Source organism: Neurospora tetraspora, assembly GCF_033439725.1.
Source record: "Neurospora tetraspora strain CBS 560.94 chromosome Unknown B0H65scaffold_9, whole genome shotgun sequence".
Classification (NCBI taxonomy): Eukaryota; Fungi; Ascomycota; class Sordariomycetes; order Sordariales; family Sordariaceae; genus Neurospora; species Neurospora tetraspora.
In genome coordinates, this window is record NW_026944391.1 from 1,432,595 (window position 1) to 1,449,315 (window position 16,721).

Sequence of the window (16,721 nt, forward strand, 5' to 3'; positions counted from 1 at the left end):
TATCTTCTACTTCAATAGGTTATAAACCCGGATTACGCGTACTCATCGCGAATAAATTAAATTATTTACTTACCCTAGTTTTTTATTTTTATATTACTTTATTCGACGCGTTTAAATCTAGTATTTCGCGATATTTAGAAACGCTATACTATAATTACTTAGCCCGTATATATCGAATTTATTTTATATCGAGGGTATATAAACTATTTTGCATCCCGTATCCAAATACTAAGATACGGATTTATATTAAAATACACGTTTTTATTAAAATAATTATTCGTCCGCGTTTAATATAAGGTTACCTTATTAAATTAATTTACGAGAATTTTGTAATAAAAACCGCTCAATTTATATTTAATATTTAATATTACTAAAATTGAATTTTGGATATATATCGAAGATAATCTTTCGTTAAATTTATTTCGATTGCTACAAAGTAAATAAAAATCATTCATTTAATTAAATTTTAATTAAAAATATTTATTATAATTATTATTAGAAACGTATTGGACGCCGCCTACCTTATAATTCGTTGGCTTCGATTTATTGCAACTTATTATTTATTAATTCGGGCTACGGCTATTATAGCGGAAAATGTACCGAAATTGCCTTAGTTTTTATATTAACGACGGTCCAATTTAGCCTACCCTTTACTTCCGATTTATAAAATCTATTTTCTCGATACTGTAATATATAAATTCCCTGGCTATTTTCTATAATAGTATAACGTTATTAGACAGGCGTAATACTTCTAGTAATAAGGCCCGGTAATTTTCGGCATTATAATATTCGTACTAATATAATTTCCAGCCTTAGCCTTTCGCACCCGCAACGGTTAATAAATATTTAAATTGCCGTAATTTTCTTTATTTCGTATAAAAATATATAATCTTTATATGTAAGAACGTTTAACGAAACCGATATTACTTACGTCCATATTATTATTATTTTTGTATTTTCTATTTTCGACCCTATTAAACCCCTTTATATTATTTTTACTACCGAGTTCTATTAATCTTTAGGATTTTATAATTATTATTCCCCTAAACCGCTCGCGTTTTAATATTTAGGCTCCTTAAGCATCCAATTTGTAAAACTACTCTATAAATTCTATAAACGATCTATAAAAGCCCTTTAACTCTTAGAATTCTATAAATAATCTAAGAATAATTTGATAAATTCTATAAGCAATTTAGTAAATTTTAGTAGGATTTCCCCTAGCGCCTCCGTTACCCCCAATTATTCTATAACATTTTTACTAAATTCTTTTTTATTTAATATTTATATTTAATAATATTTAGCGTAAGTTTTTTATTCGCTAGAATTAATAATATCCCTAAATTTAATAATACCAACGATTAAATACATTAGAAGAGGGATATTTCAAATTATATTCGAATAGCCAGTAAAGGGGACTTCGTCGAATTCTCTACTAAATTAAAATATAAGAAGGATAAGGATAATAAAGTTTACAAGGACCGGTTATAAATTTAGTACAAATTCTAATCTAAATATATTACTCTCGTCGTTTACTATTATTATTCTATAGGCTATAAACTGATTGAGGATCCTATAGAACCCTTTAAGAAACCTGAAACTGTTAAATAAATTCTTAATATCTTTTAAAAGTATTATTATCCCAAAGGGTCTACTAATTTCGTACGCCTTTATTACGAATTGTAAAATTTTACTTCAATCAATAATAGCAACGTTTATATTTATACGGATTAATTTCGGCAATTATCGGATAATTTATATTTACTAAATAAAATGTGTAAAATATTAGCGCCCCTATTTAATCATAAATTTCTTTAAAATTTTAGTAAGAAGTATAGCCTCTTCGTTATAATTTACATTTAAAATTACAATCTATTCCCTATCTGTAAAATTAATAATAATATTATTACCTCTATAATCTCTTTCAATAATATAATTAAAATTATTGCCCGTGCTGAAGAATAATTACGTTTTAACTAAGAAGAAAAAGTACTATACGCAGTCAAGGCTAATATAGTTAAAATCGCTAAGAAAAAGAACATTAAAATTTTCCTTTAGGTTCCCTATTTAGTATATGAAGTCCTATTCTATAATAGCAATTAATATTATAAATAATATGCGGAATTGAACTATAATAAAATCGGGAAATATATACTATAGTAACTATTTTCTATAAAGGCTACCCTTAAATTATATTATATTAATAATAAATGCGAAGGTTCTAATCGTTCCTATATTATTATAAAGACGGCGATATTCGGATATTATTTGGTAGAAGAATTATTAAATAATACCGACAAAGAACCTTTATATAAGCGTTAATATTAAAATTAAAAAGTTCTTTATTTAACGATTTTAAAAGATTAATACGGATAATACGCTAATACTATTAATTTTAAAGAATTAATAAATACAACGGTTTTAAAATACCTTACCGTCGTTCCTCTAATTTAATTAATCCTAAACAATTTAATTATTATATTAATTATAGAATATAGAACTAAAATCATCTTTAATAATTTTTAGTACTTATTTACTATAAATATAGGCGTTACGTACTATCTAATATATTCCAACGAGGGATTCGTATCGCTACGTCCTTATAACGGCCCTTTAATTCTTAATATCAGGAATATTATAATTACCCCCTCCGGTATTAATATATATAAAATCCCTATAATCGTTAATGGTACGCTTAGTTACCTACTTTTTAAAAATATTTATTTTACCCCCCGAACCGCTTATAACCTTATTTTAATTTTAACCCTACAATAAAAGGGTTTTAATTTTACTATTTTAAAAGAGGGTCGGTTCTATAATATTTTTGATTATAAAATTAAATTTACCAGAAGCGAATCTAACGGCTTCTATTACTTTAATTAATTTATATCTTCCCTCCCCCGTAATATTCGACGCGCCTTTCCTACCTACTATATTTCGGATAAGTATTTATAGGTATAGTACGACTGGCTTATTTACTTCGGCGCATATAATATTAAAAAAATTTAGAAAATATTTACTAACATTATACTAATTTAAATTGCTTATATATATAAAAATTATGTAGTTGGCCGTTTAAAGTAGGTACCATATAAAGGAAAGATTTATTATAAAATAAAGCCTTTAGAATTTATTTACTTTAATCTTAATAGCCTGTTTTAATATAAAGGCGTTTATGATAAACGCTATTAATTAGTTATTATTAATAATTTTACTTAAATCTACTAGGTATTTCTGCTAATTTATAAATCTGATTTCTTTAATATTTTTAGGACGTAGGCTGAGAGCGTAGAACGGCTAAAGCGTTAAATTTATAATATTTATTTAAATAGAGTAAGAGAAAATTCTAATAACTATTTCAGCTAATAGTATTTAAATTGTAGTATTGCCTTATATTATATTGCAGCCGAATAATACTAATAGAATAGTATTATAGAACGTCTAAATAAAGTTCTTTTAAAACGAATTACCGTCCTCCTATTATAAACGGGGTTACTATTAAAATACTAGCCTTATTTATTTTAATCTATTAATTATATTAAAAATCGATACTCTAATTCAATTATTAGTAAAACGCTATATAAAACCTAATTTAGGGATCAGCCCAATTTAATATATTTACGTATCCTCGGCTCTCATAGTTTCTACTATATTTTAAACTACGAATACCGCAATAAAATATTACTCTTAAATATCTACTATAGGTTTTTTAATTATAATAACTTATATAATTAAATTATATTTATTAATTTTAATAAAATCTTTATTATTAATAACGCTATTTTTAATAAATAATTTATATATATTATCAATTCGGCCGCCTACAAGTACCCCGGAAACTAAAATAACCCGCCGGCAATTTTCCCCGGCTATAATTTAAGGGGAGTTTCTTCCGTTATATTATAATTAGGGGGAAATATTAAAGAATCTATACTAAGTTTAGAAATTCCTTATACCCTCCGCACTCCTAAACTATAAAAGCCTTAATAGGATATACTTAATACTAATTTTATATTAGATTTACTTTTAATACCGGTTATTATATTATAATTACCGACCCTACTACTAATTATTACGCTGGCCCCTTCTTTATCCCCGCTATTAATTCTACTATTATTACCAATTCTAAATATTATTATTATTAGAAGCGCCTTATACTTTGCTAACGAAACTATATTTAAACTATTAATTTTAAATACCCCGAATTACGCTTAAATAATTATATTATTATATAGCCTGAAGAAATTATATTTAAAGTTACTATATCGGACTTTTACGTCACTTTAACGGCTATAATTACCGCCGTAAATAAAGACGAAACCCTGTTCGAGCCTAAGAATCAGTAAGCTATAAAAGATATATGTATTATTAAATAATACACCGTAATAAGTAATAAATATAATTTATTTATAAATAATTTAATTAAGGCTTTAGTACTTAAATTATTAAGCCGGAAAGTATTATTAAGAAAATAAGTATATAAGGTTAAAACGGGCCCTAACGGCGAAATTATATATCATAAAATACGCTAAGTAATTAGAGGATTCGAATAATAAGAAGGTATTAATTATAATAAAACGTTTATTATACTAGTTAAGCCTATAAATTATAAATTAATCTTCGCTATTACCGCCGCATTAAATTTAGAATTCTAATAAATGGATATATTTACCGCCTTTTTATATAGTACCGTTATTAAAGAGATTTATATAAATTAACCTCCCGGCTTTATTAAGAACCTGAATAAAGTTTATCGATTAAATGAAATATTATATAATTTAAAATAATTATTATAGATTTAATATTAAATGTTCGTATTTCTTTTATAGTAAGAATGATTTACCCTTTTTACTATAGACAATGGCGTCTTTATAAAAGGATATACCTATATTATTATTTATATTAACAATTTATTAATTGCTAGACTTTCTAAAAGAGAAATTTAGGATTTAAAGAACGTATTTAATGAATAATTTAAAATATTTAATTTAAGCCCCTATTTATTCTATCTCGGTATAGTAATAATTAAGGACTGTAAATATTATATTATCTTTCTTGGCTAACGAATTTATATTAAAAAGATTATTCGAACTTTCGGGTACTAGGATACTAATTTAATAATTACCCTTATAGAGATAAGTAAAACTCTAGAACTTATAGAAGATTTTAAACCTAATCCGAAGAATAAATCTTAATATACCAACGCTATTAGCTCGCTAATATACACTATATTAGGTACTAAGCCAAATATTACCTTCGCTATAATATTTTATAATAAATATATATCAAAACTTATAAAAGCTTATATAATTACTATGAAACGTATTTTCTAATATTTATAAGGTACTATTAACTTCCAGTTAACCTTTTTAGGGCTAATCGAAAACCTTATCGGCTTTATAAATATAAATTAAATTAGAAATACTTAAAAGCGCCGATCTACTTTAGAATACGTATTTAATATTAGTAGTAATATTATTAATTACAATTTCAAAACGTAAATAATTATAGCGCTCTTATTTTATAAAATAGAATTTATAAAGTAAATTTAAGTTACGAAGGAAGCTATTTAACTACGAAGGTTATTATAGGAATTTAATACAACGAAAATACCTATTACAACAGTTATTTATGGCGATAATTAAAGAGTTTTCGTTCTTATAAGAAACTTCTAATTTTATATTAGAATTAAGTATATTGATATTTAAAAGTTTTTTGATAGGGAGAAATAGGCCGTTAGAAAAGGAAATTTTAAATATTTATTTACGAAGGAATAAATAACCGATAGCCTTACTAAACCTTTACTTCGTAATGCCTTTATTAAATTCAAGGATATATTAGAACTATAGTAAAATATCCGTTCTATTCTTAATATTTATATTATTTCTAACGGTCGTAACCCGATTTATACTTAGAAGGCACTGATATAAATAATTTCTCTTATATATTTAGCGACTTCTAATTTCAATCATTTTCGGTCCAACGATTTAAATGGCAACTTTCGTTTCTACGAAATTCCCCAATATAGGAAAATTATATCTTTATTTATTTTTATTTTTCTCTATCAATTTCTACTCCCGTATATATTTCTTAGTATTTTTTAAACCGTTTCGGCGAGCTCTTTCTAGCTATAATCCCGGTTTCTATATATAATACTTAGATAGAAAGTTATAGGATATTTTCGGAATTGGAATTTAAAAGTTAATATTTTTTCTTATTATTTTTCGAAATATTAGCCGTAGAGACCTTTTCTCCCACTAGGTTTTTACTGGCCTATAAGATTCTAGTACTTCTAGCGGCTTAAGAAGGGAAAAAGGCGATCCTATATACGGATCGAAGGGGAGTGTTGAAGTTGAATATAATTAATATCCAACTTTATTAACTTCATCAGTAGTTTCCTTATCGTTCCCTATATAGATTATATATATAAGTTCGTAAACTTTACGTTTACTCCCTTCTCCCTTCTTTTCCCTTTAATCTAAGCCTTCTGCCTATCTTTGTCTTCGTTCATATCTTCTACTTCAACATATCTTGCGCCGTCCTACCATCACGATCCCTTGATCACTTATCAGCAAGACCTTCTCGGCCCTCCAGGCATCAGCATCTCTTTTTGCCACCCGTATGCCCTTTTCTCTCCTCATGAACAGCTTTTCCACGATGAACTTCCCCACTATGCCTTCATCACCTTCAACGGCCCATCATCATCATCAACGACCACATGGCTAGAAAAATACGACTCTCCCGGACAACGTCCAGCTGGGTCTTCCTCACAATATTTTGGACTGTCATCAACCTAGCAGCATCGCAGACAACCACTCGCGCGCCAAATTTCCAGGCCCTTTACCGTCATGCTGATGGCCAAAGTAAGTTTCTGACATCGAGCAGGATTAAGACCACAAAAGTGCTATCTAACAGCGGAATTTCCCAGCTTCAACGATATCATGTCCATTTGGCCAGAACTTCTGGACTTCGGGCACCTTCGGAGGATGCTGCGCGCCGACATTGACCGAAAGCAAGTCGTGTGGCATTCCTACACAGTGCCATGCCGGAACTGTTACAGATAGGTTCGGTAGAACACGGACCTGGTAAGTTCTTCCCTCCCTTGGACTTCGCCTATTACCTCGTGGTCCAATCCGTGAATGACATACCAGATCGTTACCTAACAGTCGAACTAATCATTCTTCTGGATCAAAGCGAGACTCAATACCCCGACTGCTTCACAATGACTGTCTACGAGTCCTGGCCGTACGCGTTCAATAGCTGGCTGGTCTATGACTGTGGAAATAATTGGTCCGCTCACACCGTCTTTCGCGATATCCAATACACGACGTGTGCTCTTGCTTCCTCCATACCAAGCGTTGGTACGGTATGGCAGCAAATCCCACGAGCAACGGTACTTTTACAGATGAAAGTAAACCAAGCCCAGCGTCTGGAGTTGGCGGTGCCGTGGCCTCCTCAACGGAAACCGACGTCCCCACAGACTCTTCATCGTCATCAAAAGCCTGGATTGCCGGTGCCGTGGCCGGCCCGGTAGTTGCACTAGTAGCCGGGGCCTTGGGCTTCTGGTTCGGTACCAGGAGAAAACACGGAGCTGAGGCAGTCGATAACAACAAACATGTTGATGCTGTTGACGGGGGAGAAACTGTCATGAATGGTGCGAGGAGTGTGCAAAGAAGCATCCAAAGCCAAGCGATTTGCCGTCCGATCGAGGCTCCATGTCAATACCATTATCCCTCTCCATCTCCGTTCCAACAGCAGCGGCTTTCCGGTCTTTTCCCGGTTTACGCCCCACCACCACCACAACCCATGCTTCGACCGGTGACGGCGGACTCGGGATAGGTACTGTTCGTACAGACCGTAGAACTGGTCACATCTTGGTTCTTGGACTCTGGGAAGCGGCGCAATGGTGTGCGTGTTGTCAGAGGCAAACATCGAACGACAGAGGATGCCACTGAAACAGAGGTGTCCATGTTTCACATATTCCGCGGCTTTGATGTACAAGGCAACCAAAGACGGGTTCAAGCATTGTCGATGCGAATCGAACCGCTCATGTATTACGCGTTTGGTGGGACTGTGTAGCAATGCCTATGTGCGGCCTTATTGTTGACGTCGTTATTAGAGCTCTATAAGACACTCTTGATCTTCTTTATCCATAATCCATGTTTTTGACTTGTTGGACTTTTTGCCGTTTGGCAAAAGCTTTCCGACTCCTTGTTCATTAAGATTTGTTCTATTTCACCCCAATCATGACGATTCACTTGTCTTTGCCGTGCATACTTCTCGGGTTTGTTTATGCCGGAACTGCATCGACCCAAACGACAGTCACAATACCAAAGAGTCTCATCGGTTTCACCACTGATTTTGAGGCCCAAACTTGTAGGAGCCCTAGCACTGTAATGAAAACGTTGCGTTAAAAAAACATATCATGAACCAACCTCAAAGGCCCAAGCTAACGGATGGTCAGCATCATGGTTATCGTGCCCGGATGACAGCACCTTTCACGTCAGTAGCACCTATGCTACATGCATGACGTTTGGTGATGTCTGGTTTAACTCTGATATGGTGACTGCTTGCTCGTGGATCACACAATACCTCGATAATGGAAAATCACATATATGGTATGTCAAAGCCCGAAGCCAGGTTCACCCCAAGCACAGCCTCTTATGTACCTGCCGCACCTTAAGCACATTGGACCTACAACGACACAAAGGACTAAGATCGATCCATTTCCCAGCACTGGATGGGACGCTTATTGCCTCACCACAACCATCTACGAAAGCTATCCCTCAGCGAGCCTCAGCTGGATTAGTTACGGGTGCGAACCCGTCACCGGCGATCGCCACTTCACACTTTATCGCAACTTGGGTACATCGGCTTCAATGCCAACGACCTCTCCCCGAGATACCGGGCCGACAGGGGCACCAAGCCCCGGGTCTTCAGTCTCCGCGTTGTCAACATTGGAACCCACTAGTATCTCTGACTCCACCACACCATCTTCATCCTCGAAAGCTTGGATAGCCGGTGCCGCCGCCGGGCCTGTTATTGCTCTCCTAGCCATAGGCGCTCTGGTCTTTTGGTGGAAGCGAAGAAGGGCTAAAAAGCATGTCCCGGCGTCTGAATCTGATGGTCCGAACCAGGTTCATGAGGCTCCGATACAGTCTCCCAAGTCTGATGAGGTTTCTGAGCTCCCGTCACCGTGGTCTCCTAGGCCTGGGTCCGAGTTAGAGTCTAGGGAAAGTAGGATGGCTGGTGATCCAAGGGCTGCATGTGTGGAAGTAAGGTCGCCGGAGACGGTTTTTGAAGTTGAGTGACGGGGATGTAGGCGTGGTGTCTGGTGAGGGGGAGATACGGAGGAGGCCGTGAAAGGGCGAGGGTTTGAGCGAGGAGGCCGGGGATGATGAGAGAAGAGAGACAAAGAGAGACAGGAAATTGGCGTAATTGGCGTATATGGTGTCATTTTCGGATAAATGAAAACACTCCTAGACACTGCCGTGCTCTTGGTGTTTCACGGGAATCCGAGTTCTCAATCGAAACATAGCTCTCTGTTGTGACAGCCTCATAAGGCTGGTATCAAAGAGTCTAGAACACTTTGTGCAACATCGGCGAGTAAGCGATATCTTCTAGTCTCCGCGTTTTCTAGACCATGGCCTCCGGGGGTGTATAAAGCTCAGTCTTGGCCATCATCTCCCTGTCTTTGTGCAAGCACCTTTTATTTCCGACGTCAGAGCACTTGAAGACTTTTTCAACATCCACTTGCAAACGCCCTTCGGGAAGTTTCGACCACAGAGAGTACCCTTCCAGTGCACAGATACCTCTAGCCAGACACAGCAGCTATACGAGAGGTACATGTTTGTCCCAATCACCCTATACTCAGTCCATCTCCACATAAGGAAAGTCACTAACACATACCCATCTAGACCGGACTATTCCATTTTCTTAAACCACAAGGATGGCCGACGCAGAACTTGTCGAGCTCCTAGGCGTCCTCCTGGAATGCTTGAGCTACATGTACCTCTGCTGTTGTTGCTGCTGCGGTGATAGAAAGGGAAAGAAGAGAAGGGGCGGGAGAAGCGGAAGCAGCGACAGCGAGAGAGGCGGAGGAGGCAGAGACAACGATAGAGAGGATAGAGGTGATAGAGAGGATAGGGGCGGTGGAAGTGGAGGAAATGAGACCCATGGAGAAGGAGGACATGGTGAGGAGCACGGAGGGAGTCATGAGGAGGAACATGGTGGTGCGGTGGTGATGAAAAAGAGGAGGAATAGTGGGGATTTGGGGAGGGAAGGATGCGGAATGTTGATCTTATGAGTTGTAGCATGGTTGGAAAGGAGCTTGACTTGCCGCACCGTAGTCGATGTCCTCGCGCACCCTTTTTTGACTTCGCGCACCACTTACTCCACCATGGCACCTACGCGCCAACTGACATAAAAGATCTACTATTTCGTATAGTAAATTCCGATGAAAAAACGTCTTAAATATTTATTTTTCTTTATACTAAATCGGTAGTGCCCTTAAGACTTATCCTTTTACTAAACTCGGCGCATCGCTAGAGGCCATTCCAGGCGTATCGCCTATCTTATAATATTATTAACTACCAACGTCCCTTCTTATATTATATTAATTAATTGAATTGCACTTATTGGAATTGAATTCCTCCGCCCGATCCCATTTCATTTCTTCATTGCTAGGACGGAGGTTACACTTCTCTTTCCAAATTCGGAACCTCAAATGTTGGCGACAATGTTGGCGACGATGTTGGTGGCATTGGTGAGACTGAAATTTACACCCGAAAACGGACCCGCTTTAAGGGTAGGTGTTAGAGGGTACGCGAAGTCAAAAAAGGTGCGCGAGGATATCGACTACGGTACGGCAAGTTAAGCTCTTGGAAAGAGGGAACCGGAGTAATGGTGGAGAAAGCTAGCGCAAGATTGATGGCAGTCGGTGGATGCTAATGCTTTTTGTTTATGAAGTGATGACATATGAACGCCGGATAATGGGCCTCAACGAGGAAAGAGAACAGACCTGATACAAACTCGTTGGAGGAATGTGGATCGTGCTGTCGAAGAATGGACATCTCTCTAAGTGCCGCCTTTCTCAGCGTGTGCTTTCCCCCTTAACCTTCCATCACCCAAATGCGCTGGCATCCCGTCTGAAACAGTCCGTCCCACGTTCCACGCAACGGTTGACGTGACCCGGGTACTCGAGTACGACCCTAAAATGAAGGATACTGGAGCTTCGAGAAAGTCTTGGAACACTTGTCCAACATCTACCCGTCTGTCCCAGGGTGACCGCTGTCTGTGGACCACATAAAATGGCCTGTTCATCCTCCTATAGGTTCCAAATGGGTTCTATATAGGAGTGAGATCCTATTGAGTAAATGTCCGTGACCAGGGGCGCCCTGTCAGATCTTGGTCGTTGCCCTGCCCACTGATAAGATTGACGTGAGAAAACTCCCGGTATGTTAGCGTCCTGGAGCCATTGAAGCAGACCTACGCTAACCATGCGCTCCAGTAGTCCCTAATCGGCATTCTCCAGAAGGAGAACAAAAACGCCCAAGTCAACACCAACAAACCAGCCACATCCACCACTCCGATGACCAACAGCTCGTGGAATATCGGCGAAGTAATCGCTCTCAGTCTGGGCGTGGTCCTCGTCTTCGCCATCTGCTTCGGCTTCAGGATATGGTGGGGAAGAAGAAGAGACAAGAGGAGAAAGCAACAAGAAAGGGAAGGCGCTGCTGATGTCGAGGCACCAGATGCTGAGACTCCACATGCTGGGGGCGAGGGACGTTACGAAGGCCCAACAATCGTTGAACTGGTTCCAGTCGATACCTCTAGGAATGATGGGGGTCAAGGCCACGGGCAGGGGGGAGGTGACAGTAGAGAACAGGGTGGAGGACATGCTGGAGGACATGCCGGGGGACATGGAGAAGGTGGGCATAGTGGTGTTGGTGGGGGTGATGGAGGAGGAGGAGGTGGTAACGGCGGGGGCGGCGCCAACTAGGTCTGCTTGGAAGCTGTGATGAGATGTGCCATGGAGGTCTTTGAAGGATCATCGGCCGGCTGCGGTGGTGTTGAACGGTTGAGAGCGGCATGTTGTCGGAGCGAAAGTATCTTAACTAGAGATATGGGCATGGGGGGTCAGTGGCGAGCACACGCGTCCTGAGTTGAAGTTCCCGAGGACAGACAGTCACCGCGGTGGTCAGATGGGACTTCTTGGAAATGAGAGTCTGTACGTGCGATAAGCAATGGCTACAACCCTCAATGACAGCCCGCCATTTGCATCCTTCACATGTCACCAGCTGTCTGATAGTATTGATACACCCGACCGAACCGACACAAACACAGATTCTGGCCTCCGTTTCTTCACTGATACATTTGATCTCATGGTGCCTCCACGAGAATCTGTTTGTGCTGCATGCCCGCTGATGGTTGCTCAGACACCGGCCTCGGTGATCCTTGCCACGACATCGTGTTCGGGGTCCCAGAAGCAGGATAGTTGTACTGCGAAGCGGTGGAGGCATCGTGTAGTCCGGGCGAATTCGAACTATAATGTGGAGGACTGTTCGGAGGATAATATGGAGCAGCGGGAGGGCTTGAAGGGCTATGTAGTTGTGGGGTGTAGTTGTTACCATGGGGGTTGCCCACATACTCGGGCTGATATCCGCTTGCTGCTCCTGTCTGTGTCATCGGAGGTGTCTCGATGCTATTTTGGGCGTTCTTCCTCCGACGCCACCAAAAGAACAATGCGCCTAGCAACAGCAAGGCGGCAATGCCTCCAGCGACGGGCCCGGCGATCCAGGCTTTCGACGGCGAGGGTTCTGGGTCTTTTGTAGTAGGAGGCGGTGGGCTGCTGGTGGATGTGGCCACGACTGACGTGAGAGATGGCTCTGAGGTTGATGCAGATGATGATGTAATCGGAGTACTGCTCGTTGAAGTTGCAGAGGCGTCTAAGTTGCGGTATATGGTGAAGACGTTCCAGCCCTCGTAAGCACATGCTATCTCCATCCAACTATTACTAGCCGAGGAGTAATGATCATAGATTGTCATCGAGAAGCAAGTCGCCTGACTTGTCTTACCGAATAGGTAATGTAGGAATACAGTCAGCCGCACAGATGTTCTAGAACGCTTTGTTAGCCTGAAAGTCAAAATGATGGACATACCAATTCCAGGTTGCGTCGTTGAATCCAAACGCTGTACCGGCATTGCACCTGGTATAAAATTGACAGTTCGGGTCATTTCTTGAGCAACATGCCGCCCATTTACTCCATGTGCTGTAGATCCACGGAGAGGAGCAGGTTACCACGTATGCTAAGTTGACAGGTGTCAGAGAGGAAAAAAAGACGCTTCAGTAGGATGAGACTCACGACGTCCATTAAGTGGGCTCTGTATGCCTTCAAAATTATCAGAGAAAGTACTCTGACCAACGGTACGGCTGACCATTCCACAGTACCACAACAGACACAGTTGAACAACAACAAAGTGCAACGTAGTTCTGACTGTGTTCAGAGCCATCGTGATGCACTTCAAATACCTATCACAAAAGGAAAATGCTTTGAGAGGATATTTCTCCGGGACAAAAGAGTATATAAAGTTTGGAGAAAGATTCGGTGGACGAAGTTTTGAGCGGATAGCTAAGAGAACTCGATTGGAAAGAGGGGATAGAGGTGGGGGGAAGGCCATAAAAGTGGAGGAAATGAGGTTCGTTGGTTTTGAAACCACTTTGTCTCACCAAATGAACAGCTTCTGAATGTGGAAAATCCAGCGCCGTCCATTTCGATCAGAGCTGGATTCCAAAGGTGTTGTGTAACGCCGGGCACAGCTGTGGGCGTGAGAGTCCAAGGCTCTAGGCTCGATGTCTTGAGCCGCGATCTGCACGACTTACTTCATTTGGCACCGCGTTGGATGAAGACTTTGGAGCGTGCAGCAGGCTGCGAATGTGGCTGCCGGAACCTCATGTTCTCGTCTTTCACAACAGCGTATAGCTGCGTGATATTGGCGGCAGACGGCTGGTTGCCTTCTGATGAACCAATGAGGTTGATGTGGCTTCACAGCCTGCTGGGCCGATTCCTCGGGTATCTCATCTTGTCACTGGCAGCGAAGGCTAGTTGCACATCCGAAAAAGCGCAGGCGCCGGCGGAGTTGATGGTCTCGATATTGATGAACGACATCCTCAAAGCCGACGACGTGGAGAGAGCGGGGAACACTCGTGTTCATGCTCTATTTGAGGCTGGAAAAGACGACAACAGAAAAGTGGTTGATTCTGGCGTAGAATTGAAAGAAGAGGAGAAACAAAAAGCAGGGCAGCCTAAATACCCGGGAATGGAGTGCCGGCCGGTGAATTGGCCACCAGGGCACGGACTTACACCCGGATTCGGGCCTCAGTGCCTGCCGCTCTTGGTCGTCGCTGCTTCCCGCCGTCGCCGCCTCTTCTTCCTGAAGCTGTTGCCTGCCGCACCTGCCTGCCGCACCTTCCTGCAAAGTCATCGTCCTCCCGCGAGTCCCGTCTACCCCGCGTCATCCCAAGTCCCAAGGCCGTCTAGGGTATATAAGTTCCCTTAGCTGGCCGTTCTCCCGTGGTGTGGCCCGTTGGTGTAATGGTAACATTCCCGGCGTGGAAATTCCGCGTCTGCATACGTGCCGCAGGAAGACAACGGTTCGAGTCCGTTACGGGCCATTACCCTTTTTTCCTTCTTGCCTTCTTCCCTCTTTTTTTGCCTTTCTGGACTGATAATTTGTCGTTTTGCTCTTCAACACGTCCGTCGTTACTCGTCAGGCTTCTTCTCTTCTCGCATTTTTAGGTCAATCGAAAGCTGGCTGGTATTTGCTCCTGTTCAGTTCCCTCTCAGAATTGCACTATACCTATCCAACGATATCGCCGTCATCCAACAATGCTCACTATGATCTACCATCTTCTCATCAACTCAGCCAAATCACCGCGCAATTCAACAGAGCCCCCTTTTCTAACCTCAGACCTCGTAGAGCCTCACGGAGCCTCAACAATAACACCATGCCCCTGCTTACCCTGCCCTCCCGCCGGACGTTGCTCAGTTGCCGGAACCTCTGAAATGATAGGAGCATCGTGCTGATACTTCATCGTCGCATTCTCCGAGTGTAGCTCCGAAACCGGCCGCGGTGATGCGCCCTGCCCTTGCCAACCGGACATAATCGATGCGGTTCCAGTCCCAGAAAGCATTGAATGGTGCGGGTTATGATACTGCGGCGGGCTCGAAGGCGGATAATATGGTGAGTATTGATTTGGTGGTGACTGTGTATGTGGTGTATAGCCTTGAGGTGGTGGCTGGCCCATATAACCCGGTCCCGGCATATATCCCCCTTCATATCCTGTCTGGGCCACCGGGGCCGATGGTGCGGTGTTCTCGTTGTTTGCGTTGTTTTGCTCGAGCGATTTGGTCTTGTTCTTCTTGTTCTTCCGCAGCCACCACCAAAGGAAGGCACCCAATAAGAGCAGGACAGCGACACCGCCAGCGATGGGCCCGGCTATCCAGGCTTTGGATTGTGAGGAGCTAGAAGTCTTTGAGTCTGAGGTACCGGTAGATGCGGTAGCAGCGGATGATGTGATTGACGGCTCTGTGGTGGAGGCCGTCGACGCGGGAGTGGGTGGTTGTGAGGTCCTGGAAGCCTGGCTGGTGGAACTTGTGCTGGTTGACGTGGCTATCTCGCGGTATATCGAGTGAATGGCGTAGTCTGTCGGGCCGCAACCTACTTCAAACCAGTAGTTACTAGCTTGGGGAAATTTGTCGAAGATGGTCATTGTGGCGCAGTTTGGGTAATCTGATGGACTGCGACAATGGGCCACAGCGTTAGCATGTGGGCTCGTCGGTTCGAGGGTGGCCTACTGCGTATGGAATATCCATGTTGGCGGGAGGATGTACATACCAGCGTTCAGTGGTACCAAACCTGTGATACAGTGTATCGCCTACACATTTCGTTGGGAAGTCGCAGTTCGCAAAGGATATCGGGCAGCAAGCTGCGATGGAATCCCTCCAAATGGTGAAGGTACTACCGGTTCCGCAAGTTAGCGTAGTGGCTGGTTTGAACAAAGTTAGTACGAGACGAATGGGGTGTTTTCTGTCGCAGACCTTACTATCTTGGTTTTCGAAAAAGTAGATGCCCTCAAAATCCGGTGGAAAGGTAGTTGTCTGACCAGCTGCCAAGCTGATCATTGTCAAGTACCCTACCAGTGCCTGCCCGACACGGGGTGTTGGGACAAGCCCAGTCAATCTCCGAAGCATTGACATGTTGTCGCCAATAGTGACCGAATAAACAATTGTTGGAAGGTTGAGAGAAAGTTTGGAGGCAAGGAATGGACGGGAGTCCTGGGCCACGTTCTCTCTCTTATGTTGAACCTTGGACCGATGGATAGTGTGGGATTGTTTATCCAAGGAAGACCGAAACCAACAGGTGGTTGGCGTCGGTCGCAACTGTGGCTTCCCAATGTGTTTGGGCTGGGTTCTGAACTTCTGGCTAGCTCAGTTTCAGCAGATTATAGGTTGGCTGATTGAGCCACTACTCCGACAAGTTCGGAGCTCCAGTTTTGCCAGCTTGGTGTAGTGGTGCCAATCTGACAGGTTGTGCCTCGAGCTGCAGTTTCGTTACCCCATGTTCTCGTCTCCTACCACGGCGAGCGGCAGCCGATAGATGTCCGCTCCCGATAGGAGCATGGACGAAGACCAATAAGAACAGACATGTTTCTATGGGTTGCC

The 16,721-nt window shown here is 41.3% G+C and overlaps 7 protein-coding genes and 1 non-coding gene across 8 annotated transcripts; 4 read left to right on the forward strand and 4 right to left on the reverse strand.

Moving 5' to 3' along the window:
* Positions 1-6,679: 6,679 nt before the first annotated feature.
* B0H65DRAFT_543130 (uncharacterized protein) lies at positions 6,680-7,836 on the forward strand (the record flags this gene model as incomplete). The annotated part of the gene is made up of 4 exons (XM_062829214.1): positions 6,680-6,860; positions 6,926-7,082; positions 7,258-7,358; positions 7,403-7,836. The coding sequence occupies exons 1-4, from the start codon at positions 6,716-6,718 to the stop codon at positions 7,834-7,836; spliced, it is 837 nt and encodes a 278-aa protein (XP_062677203.1). The 5' UTR covers positions 6,680-6,715.
* Positions 7,837-8,243: 407 nt separating this feature from the next.
* Positions 8,244-9,308, forward strand: B0H65DRAFT_512669 (uncharacterized protein; the record flags this gene model as incomplete). The annotated part of the gene is made up of 3 exons (XM_062828592.1): positions 8,244-8,373; positions 8,462-8,615; positions 8,732-9,308. 3 exons carry the CDS (start codon positions 8,244-8,246, stop codon positions 9,306-9,308), a joined length of 861 nt encoding a protein of 286 aa, XP_062677204.1.
* Positions 9,309-9,633: 325 nt separating this feature from the next.
* Positions 9,634-10,225, reverse strand: B0H65DRAFT_446716 (uncharacterized protein; the record flags this gene model as incomplete). The annotated part of the gene is made up of 2 exons (XM_062825812.1): positions 9,634-9,828; positions 10,010-10,225. The coding sequence occupies 2 exons, from the start codon at positions 10,223-10,225 to the stop codon at positions 9,634-9,636; spliced, it is 411 nt and encodes a 136-aa protein (XP_062677205.1).
* Positions 10,226-11,512: 1,287 nt separating this feature from the next.
* Positions 11,513-11,908, reverse strand: B0H65DRAFT_446717 (uncharacterized protein; the record flags this gene model as incomplete). The annotated part of the gene is made up of 1 exon (XM_062825813.1): positions 11,513-11,908. The coding sequence occupies one exon, from the start codon at positions 11,906-11,908 to the stop codon at positions 11,513-11,515; it is 396 nt and encodes a 131-aa protein (XP_062677206.1).
* Positions 11,909-12,378: 470 nt separating this feature from the next.
* Positions 12,379-13,509, reverse strand: B0H65DRAFT_436328 (uncharacterized protein; the record flags this gene model as incomplete). Its single annotated transcript, XM_062825239.1, has 3 exons — positions 12,379-13,068; positions 13,154-13,305; positions 13,362-13,509. 3 exons carry the CDS (start codon positions 13,507-13,509, stop codon positions 12,379-12,381), a joined length of 990 nt encoding a protein of 329 aa, XP_062677207.1.
* A 35-nt stretch (positions 13,510-13,544) lies between these two features.
* B0H65DRAFT_340460 (uncharacterized protein) lies at positions 13,545-14,768 on the forward strand. Its single transcript, XM_062823633.1, has one exon. It carries the CDS (start codon positions 13,900-13,902, stop codon positions 14,554-14,556), a length of 657 nt encoding a protein of 218 aa, XP_062677208.1. The 5' UTR covers positions 13,545-13,899; the 3' UTR covers positions 14,557-14,768.
* Positions 14,578-14,671, forward strand: B0H65DRAFT_t457. The gene has a single exon. It is a non-coding gene; the product is annotated as a tRNA-Pro (tRNA).
* On the reverse strand, positions 14,769-16,500 carry B0H65DRAFT_340464 (uncharacterized protein). Its single transcript, XM_062823634.1, has 3 exons — positions 16,103-16,500; positions 15,895-16,045; positions 14,769-15,797 (listed from the first exon to the last, which is right to left on the reverse strand). The coding sequence occupies exons 1-3, from the start codon at positions 16,254-16,256 to the stop codon at positions 14,981-14,983; spliced, it is 1,122 nt and encodes a 373-aa protein (XP_062677209.1). The 5' UTR covers positions 16,257-16,500; the 3' UTR covers positions 14,769-14,980.
* Positions 16,501-16,721: the final 221 nt, after the last annotated feature.

Excerpts from the sequence above, each read along its gene's own strand:
- B0H65DRAFT_340460 (XM_062823633.1), top strand. The coding sequence starts at position 13,900 with ATGAAGACTTTGGAGCGTGCAGCAGGCTGCGAATGTGGCTGCCGGAAC.
- B0H65DRAFT_340464 (XM_062823634.1), bottom strand. The coding sequence starts at position 16,256 with ATGTCAATGCTTCGGAGATTGACTGGGCTTGTCCCAACACCCCGTGTC. Across the intron at positions 16,046-16,102 it reads CTTTTTCGAAAACCAAGATA|CCACTACGCTAACTTGCGGA; the intron begins GTAAGGTCTGCG and ends TGTTCAAACCAG. Across the intron at positions 15,798-15,894 it reads TTTGGTACCACTGAACGCTG|TCCATCAGATTACCCAAACT; the intron begins GTATGTACATCC and ends CCATTGTCGCAG.